Source organism: Marmota marmota, unplaced genomic scaffold, assembly GCF_001458135.2.
Source record: "Marmota marmota marmota unplaced genomic scaffold, marMar, whole genome shotgun sequence".
Lineage (NCBI taxonomy): Eukaryota > Metazoa > Chordata > Mammalia > Rodentia > Sciuridae > Marmota > Marmota marmota.
This window is the reverse complement of record NW_026000172.1, coordinates 228,894-237,323: the sequence shown is the minus strand read 5'-3', so window position 1 is coordinate 237,323 and position 8,430 is coordinate 228,894. Positions and strand designations below refer to the sequence as shown.

The 8,430-nt window shown below is 44.5% G+C and overlaps 1 protein-coding gene across 7 annotated transcripts in view; it reads left to right on the top strand.

Annotated features, from left to right (window-relative positions):
• Window positions 1-4,414: 4,414 nt before the first annotated feature.
• The window catches only part of Rpia (ribose 5-phosphate isomerase A), a 71,268-nt gene continuing 67,252 nt past the window's right edge, over window positions 4,415-8,430 (top strand). For all 7 annotated transcript variants that reach the window (XR_007342165.1, XR_007342166.1, XR_007342167.1 and 4 more), the window contains exons 1-3: window positions 4,415-4,492; window positions 4,964-5,024; window positions 6,517-6,572. Coding sequence is in view for 1 of the 7 variants with exons in the window: in XM_015506363.2 (XP_015361849.2) it covers window positions 4,430-4,492; window positions 4,964-5,024; window positions 6,517-6,572 (180 nt within the window). In the remaining 6 variants the exon portion in view is untranslated. The remainder of the gene's footprint in view (window positions 4,493-4,963; window positions 5,025-6,516; window positions 6,573-8,430) is intronic.

Below are 8,430 nucleotides of genomic sequence, written 5' to 3'. Positions count from 1 at the left end.
CGGGGCCCGGCGACGCGCGCTGGCGAGTGCCTGATCGGCTCGCTTTCCGCGGAGCCCCGTGCACGGTGGTGCCTTGTGGTGTCAGATATCGAGGTGGAGGTTGCAGACACCTGCTTATCAACAGCTGGGGCGAAGGGAGGGCTACCCTTTCACCGTCTCGGGAGGCCGGTGGGCAGCTGGTGTGCAAATCCTCGCTTGGTGCGCGCTCGCCCGCCCCGCCTGCGCTCGCGGGAGGAAGAAGAGGCCGGGCGGAGCTAGCCGGGCCCTGGCTTCCTCCCTTCCGCTGGCCAGGGGACGCTCGGGTCTGGGGGTGCTGCTCTTTAAGGCGGGGCTGCGGGATGTTGAGCAGTTAGTCACTCAGCGAGGTCGTGGCCCCTCTTGTTCGGTGGCAGGTGTGCTGCTGTCAGTGCAGTCTTTCAATTAAAGTAGGTTTGCTGTCATCAGTGAGCAAATTATACCTAAATTATAGCACTTTCCTGGCCTTGTTAGCTTTTTGTCTCTTTCCCACCCTTCGGTATCAGAGTCCCTTTCTCCTCAGATGGGAGTTCTTTATACTTATGAATTCTTTTCTATAAAGAGGACCAAGTCCTTTGAGCTTCACTACAGCTTGGTTAAATGGGAGGGGCATTATGGCAACTTGTGGCTTGGCCTGTTCTGTGCAAGAAATGGCCAAACCACGCCACTCCTGTCAGCTGGTTCCAAGCTGCCCTGTCTTGATGTAACTTATTGCCAAGTCTGGTTAGGAATAGCATTTCTATAGGAAATGAGAGAACGTAAAATATGTAATTTGGTCCAACCTTTACAGCCAGAGAAGTCACAGTGCCACAGCTGTAAAATTGGGACAGTAAGCTGAAATTTCAAAATACCCACATAAAGTGAATTGTTGATGGGGAAATGAAATCCACGCAGCTAGACAATCCTATTATCTGTTAATGTATTTACATTAATATTTGGTTACAGGTTTCTCCCTGACCTTTGTTTTATGGTTACATTATTTGGCTAATAAAAATCTGCAAGCCCTCATTATCAGATTAGAGCCTCAAAACCATGGATTCCAACCACATCATTTAATGAAGTTACTAGGCAGTCCTGGGAAGCTCTCCCTGGGTGTTTTGGAAGCACCTGTTAAAATTATGTTGTAGACTTCAGTTAGTTCAAAGGCCATTTCTTATTTCAGTTTTTTTTTTTTTCCTTAGCTTCCTAAGGAGAGGAAGCATTCTCTGCTGTGCACTTTTTAATCTCATAGGTGCTTTAAGTTGGTGGTGGTTTAACTACTAGTCTTCTCTGTGATTGTCCCTCCCAATCCCCTAAAAGGGAAGCTCCTGGAGAAGAGTTAGCTTATCTGTATTCAGCGTTGGCCACCATGAGGCCTGCTAGTAAATGTTAGTTGAATTGGGTTGAATGAGCACACAGATATGGAGGTTGTGGGGTTACTGGTGGTCTTTAGTTTCCTTATTTCGTTAGCATTCCATTGTGGTAATCGTTTTCACTTCTGGGTTTTTAGATAATTAATTCTTAGTTGAAGCCTGATCCTGGGTGGAGTAACCCAGGACAGGACTGTACTCTCCTGAAGGTCTATAGTATCATCCCCTTGATCTCTGCAGCCTGAGCTTTGCTTTTTGATTAGGCTAGCTTGAAGAAGCTAAAGGGCAGTGGTTTCCATTGGTCAGCAAAAGCAGCATTTATGGGCTCACCCTGTTGGATGAGGTGCATGGAGTTCTGATGTTGTTCATGTGACTTGTGGTGTAGTGTTTACCTTTAGAAGGACCTTCTCCTGTTGGGCTGCGTCTGGTTGGCCTTGGCATTGGTTCTCGGGCCAGTCATTTGAGTCCAAGATAGTAGGAACACATGGTTTAAGAACTTTTGAGTTTGGCAACCCCCTGCAATTCCTGTCCTCTTCCTGATGCCTTGTACATAGCTTTCTGATAGACCCAGGTTTCTCCTTGTGCCATCTAGAGTTCTTGCCTACAGGTTAAGCATGAAGTTCAGATTAGGCCTGTCAAATGCTGGGAATTGAAGACATTTTTTTCATTACTTGAAGATTTCTACATGTTGGTATTTAGCCATTTTGAATGTTTCTGTGTTGTGACATCTTGTAGGGATGCTGTGATATTCATTTACTCGTCTTGAGTCCTTGCTTTTGGGTTTTGCCCAAGCACTGAGTGGTTTATTGGCTGCTGAATTGGTTTATTGTTTTTTGGGGTACTTGGGATTGAACTCAGGGACACTTGACCACTGAGCCATGTCCCCAGCCCTATTTTGTACTTTATTTAGAGACAGGGTCTCACAGAGTTGCTTAGTGCCTTGCTTTTGCTGAGGCTGATTTTGAACTCACAGTCCCCTGCCTCAGCCTCCCGAGCCTCTGGGATTACAGGCGCCACTGTGCCCAGCAGCTGCGTTGTCTTCTTGAGGTACCATCACAGGTGGGCTCCGCAAGGTGATTCTGATGACCCAAGCCCCTTAGTGCATTTGGTGATGTAAAGGTAAGTTGTGGGATGAATTCTGCTCTGGGTAGGACAGGACCAGCTAGAAGCATTTTTAGTGTACAAGTGTGTGGTTGTCATAATATTTGATTTGTGAGGGTTATCTACCCCCCCCCCATTCTCTTTACCTGTTGGTCATTCTTTGTAATCTTTTTTAGTTTTCAGATGTGGTCTTATTTTGAGAAGGACCAACCATATCAAGTGTGGGGCCCAGGGACTTAGTCTTGGATATTCCTGTGGCTTTTGTCTTGTTGGGAGTGAGAGGTTCTAGCTGTGGCCCTCAGTTTGTCTTGAGAGGCTTCTAGGATTTTTCTTCTTCCTGCAAAGGTTTCACAATCGGCTTTCCCTTGCCCAATGTGTTGTTAGTCATTTGTTGGAACTCAAAGAAATTTGAAATGCAATATTGTTTTGGCACATTGAACTTCCTGAAGTTGCTTATTTAAAGTGAGGGTGTGTGTGTGGGGGGTGTTGATACTATTAAAAGATGATTTTTTAAGATTATCATACAAATGAATGTGTGTTAAGATTTTGTTTAAATTATTAAATTGATGAGGGAACTGGAAGAGGTGTTAGAACCCGTTTGCCTGTGTGTTAGTCCATTTTGCTGCAATAACAATACCTGAGAGAGGGTTAGTTGTAATAAACAGAATTATTAAGTCATAGTTTTGGAGACTGGAAAATTCAGCATCCAGGTGCTGACATGTGGCAGGAGAGAGAGGGAAAGGTCTGGGGTGTTAGTGGGCACCAGTCCCACTGTGAGAGTGGAGCCCTTGTGGCCTAACTCTCAAAAGTCCCACCTCTTACTGCAGGCAGTCCCTGACTTGCAGTGGTTTGACACAGGATTTTTTGATGGTGCAAAAGGGATATGCATTCAGTAGAAGGCATTTTTTGAATTTTGAATTTTGATGTTTTCCCTGGCTAGTGAGTGATGTATAGCATGGTACTCATCTAAGATGATCGGCAGCGGCAGTGAGCATTGGTTTCCAATCAGGCCTGTGATCATGAGGGGAAACAGCCAGCACTCCACACTGTGCTGTGTTGCTAGGCTGGCATGTTTGGTAGGTTAGGAGTGGTAAATCTGACTTAGGATATTTTCAACTTATGTTTAGTTTATTGGGACATAACCCCATCATAAAATAAGGAGCATCTGCACTGTTAAAATGGCACTTGAATTTCAACAAGAATTTTAGAGGGTATGATCATTCATACCATAGCAACAGGAGAAATCCCAGAACCTTAAATTCATATGCAGTCAAGAAATGTTAACATGAGTTTATAAGAATTGATTGAATTATAGCTATAGGATGATAATAGGTTGCATCTCACAGAACACATTTAATTTGCATTTCTAAGGGTAAGGATTGTTTGCTTTCCTTAACAGGTTTGTCTGTACAAAGCTGTCACATGGTACACACCTAGTCAGGTTCCAGCATTCCATTGAAAGGCTATTTAGTAAACTGTTGCTCACTTCAGAGTCTTAATTTTTTTCCTTACAGTGTTGAATTAATCTCTGAAGTGGGATGAGAGGTCTCTGGGTTATTGGGATGGCTGAGATTTGAACCTTTGTTAACATTTATGTCTTGGTAGGTACCTCCTAAGTGGTTTTGGTTGTTTTGCTGTAGCCTGGCAGGAGGTTGATCCCAGGAAGTTGCTTAAGAACTGACCTGTATTGAGTTCCTGGCTGCTCCTAGTCCCTGGCCTTGTCTTGTTCTTTGTGGTCTGACTGGTCTGCTGATAGGCACCTTTGCCCTTTCTGAAGGTGGAGACTCAGTATCATGAGGCCTGTTTCTTGTTGTTTGTGCTCTTTGTCTGTTACACATACTTCCTGTTGTGGCTGGAGACAGTTTCTCATGTTCTTTCTGAGCTTTCACTCTTCCCATTTTTTCTGAGGCAGACTCATGCAAAACGGGGGCCCCTTAATTTACTGTCCTGCTGACTTTGTGAGAATGCTGGATGGCGGGCCTGATGTGTCTTTGCGGTTTCCTGCTGCCAACTTGAAAATGCCTGTGGTCAGTCCCGTGCCTTCCAGATGTGAAGCTTGTGGGAAGAGCCACAAAATCTTGCTCTCTAAGACCCTCTCTCCCTACCCAACCCCCAGACCTTTTCTTTCTGATTAGCTCCCTGAGGTTGGCCAAGAATCTTGCTGTGTTTATCTGTAGGTCATTTCTGTGAGGCCAATTTCAGTTGCTCTAAAGTTGCTTGTGGTGTAAGTGATGAGCCATTTGTTTTGTCTAGAAAAATGCAGGGAAGGCGTGTTGATGTGGCTGGGGTCAGCAATGAAAGGAGGCTTCTGCTGATAGTTATCCCTGGGTGCTAGGCTAAAGTACAGCTTTGTGTTGCAATGGTCCGTGTCTGTAGAAGAGGCATGGCACCTGCCTTGCATCTGTGTTGATAATGATTTTGTACCTTTAGAAAGTGGGTTGAAGAAGGAGTAAAGTACACTATTAATGTATTTTGTTTTCTCTCCCTGTTCTTGGCAGAATAATCAAGTGCTGGGAATTGGAAGTGGCTCTACAATTGTCCATGCTGTGCAGCGAATAGGTATGTTCTCAGACTGCCTGCTGATGCCTTGTGTGTGGTGATGGGAGAGAGGGAGGTGGAGGAGGGAAGGGAGCTGAGCAGGTTAGACAGGTTGGGCTCTTGCCCATCTTGGCTCCAGCAGTGCAGATCTGGGGAGAGGGCACTGCTTGCCTGAGGTCAGCTGAGTGTTTCTGTCCCACTCTGGAGAGAGGGATTGTTGGACCTCGTTAGGCAGCTCTGGGGTCCCTTTGCCTTGCAGAGCTCAGCTGGAGGGGAGGAGTTGACTAGGTGAGGCCCCCAGCAGGTTCATCACTTGATGATGCATGCCTATCAGCCCATCAGGGTCCTTTGTGTGTTGTCAGGCCTCCTCTGAAGCCTGTGAGTTCCTCAGGCAAACGTGTGGAGGTCATGCTTTTGGTCAATACCTTTGCCCTGTCCATGACCCAGGAGTGAACATGAGGCTCCTATAGATGGTGGCGAATTGCTGTAAGTGCTGACTTTACTCTGATTGGGTTATGTCCTTACTTAGGAGAGCCTCAGGAATGATAAGCCTCTGTGACTGCTCAACAGGTTCTTCAGCCCTGCTCTCTGTTTTAGAACAAAGTCCGGGAGGTACCTGAATGCTGATCTCCTCGGTGCCAAGGGGCAGGGCCAAGAAAGCAAAATCTAGTTCATTTTGTCAGTAAGAAGTGGCTGTAAGGGGGTTGGGGTTGGGGCTGGGGCTCAGTGGAGGAGTGCTTGCCTAGCATGTGTGAGGCACTGGGTTTGATTCTCAGAACCACATATAAATAAAAGGTCCATCAACAACTAAAAATATTAAAAAAGGGGGGGGGTGTTGTAATATTGATGTGATTGATGTCTTCGTAGGGCCTTCTTACTGGTCAAGCAGGAGGTGTAGTGCTGTGTGCCTTTCTATCTTAGCCAAACCTGTGAGAATTTTAGGGCACAGAAAATATGGACTTGATTAAAAATACTTGAAATTTTAAGAAGACTTTTTTTCCTTAAGACTTTTATAAAAAAAAAAAAACTCCCCTGAAAAATAAAATGAATAAAATAAATGGGGCCTGCAGATGATTGGATTTTTCATTAAATGCAAAGGGAAGTTCTGACTTTTTCCTGATGAGTGGTGAACTATCAAGTTACTTTGCCTCAGCATGCCTCATTTTCCTCATCTGTAAAGTAGTGGTAACAACCATAACGTACCTTCTGGGCTCTAGGGATCATAGAGCTTGTTCTGCAAAGTCCCTAGTGCATTGCTAGGCTCATAAGAACAGCAGGTGTCTGTCACTCCCTCTGTGTTAGCACTCACCTCCCCGGCCCTGGGGTCCCTGTCTGTTGATGCATGAAGCGAGGTCCACCAGCATTCTAACCAAGGACAGGGTCACAGAATAGAAGGCAGTTCTCGGTGGCAGACAGGTCTTTCCTTTTCTGTGGGATTTGAGCAAATGCACATGTAACCAGAAAAATAAAGTGAGGAGAGTGGGAAACCCCAATATGGCTTTTGTCTCCACAGCTGAGCGAGTGAAGCAGGAGAGTCTGAGCCTCATCTGTATTCCTACTTCATTCCAGGTATGTCCTGCTTTCCACTCGCATCTGGGCAGCCGCTGCTCAGTCTTTGACTCCCTAAGACGTGGACCTGTGGCTCTGTCACCCGTCAGGCTGGTTCTGCTTCAGGAGAGGAGTTGATTGACCCAGGGTTGCTCTTTGCCCTGTGGTTTTAGATGATTCATTTGCCCCAACGGTATTTCAGGTGGCTTGAGTCAGGTGCCATGAGGTATGCGGAGATGAACGTGTGGTCTCTGTTTTCAGGGAATCTTATGCCCATTTGTAGATGAGGAAAACCAAGTCCTAAAGGAATTAAGCATTAATAATGCAAGTACAGTATTTTGGTTTCATGTCTAAGGTGCTTTCATCACGAAATAGAGGGAGCTGGAGGAGGAAGCAGAGCAGCAGGTTAAAGACAGGGAAAGATGAGAGGGAGCAGACTTAGGACAGTGGGTGGGGGACAGGGCCTCTCACAGCTGCTTGCTCAGTTCCACCGAGAGGTCTGTGGTAAGTGATTCCGTAGGAATTTTGAAGCATTTCTTTTAGTTTTTAATTTGATTCTGAGAAGCTCCCTACCATTCGGATGCCTGAGCCTTCATTTGAAATGTATTTGTAGTTCCCTCAGAACCGTGTGCCTTCTGTGGATCTTGTCCTTCCCCTAGAGCTCTGAGCCATGATGTGCCTGCTGTGGGCCTCGTCTTGCCGGGCACTTGCTGAAGCACTTGGTTCCGCAGACTCACACTTCAAGTGCTGGAGACTGTTCCTGTTCTTAGATTTGCCTTTCCTGTTGTTCTGGCCTTTCTGCCTGGGACCCTTCCTGGGGCTTGGTGATTGTGGACTGGCTTATATTGTCCTACTGAGCTCGACTTTTAGACTTGTCTTTCCCAAACTCTCTTACGAGTCTTTCAAGAAGTTCTCAAGTTTAATTTCTGAGGACTCTTGTTTTCTTCAAGTTGTCTTTTTTCCCCCAGTTTCTCTGAAGATGTTAATTATATATATATATATATATATATATATATATATATCTTAAAATAATTCTTCTTATAAGGAGTATTTTCCTTAGTTATTTTCCCCAGTTTGTGGGAGGTAAAAGTTACGTACAGTAAAATTCGCCCTTTATATTATATAGTTGAATTTGACAAACACATAATCTTTTTTTAAATTTTTAAAATTTGTTTTAATTATACATGACAGTAGAATGCATTTATGCACTTTGATATATCATACATAGATGGGATATAATTCCTCATTTTTCTGAGTGTACATGTTGCAGAATCACATTGGTCACATGTATACATACAGTAATAATGTCTGTTTCCTTCTTCTCTCTTTTCTATCCCCATATACCCTCCCTTCCCCTTCCCTCCCATCACTTCCCTCTACCTAATCTAAGGTACGCTATTCTTCTCTAGTGCCCTTGCCTTATTGTGAATTAGCATCCACATATTAGAGAAAACATTTGGTCTTTGGTTTGTGGGATTGGCTTATTTTGCTTAGCATGATATTCTCCAACTCCAACCATTTACTGGCAAATGTCATAATTCCACTCTTCTTTAAAGCTGAGTAATATTCCACATTTTCTTTATTCATTTATTGAAGGACACTTAGTTTGGTTCTATAGTTTAATTATTGTGAATTGAGCTGCTATAAACATTGATGTGGCTACGTTACTGTAGTATGCTTATTTTTAATCCTTTGTGTATAAACCAAGGAGTGGGATAGCTGGGTCAAATGGTGGTTCCATTCCCAATTTTCTGAGGAATCTCTATACCACTTTCCATAGTGGTTGCACCAGTTTTCAGTCCCTCCAGCAATGTATGAATGTACCTTTCCCCCCACATCCTCGCCAACATTTATTGTTGATTGTATTCTTGATAATTGC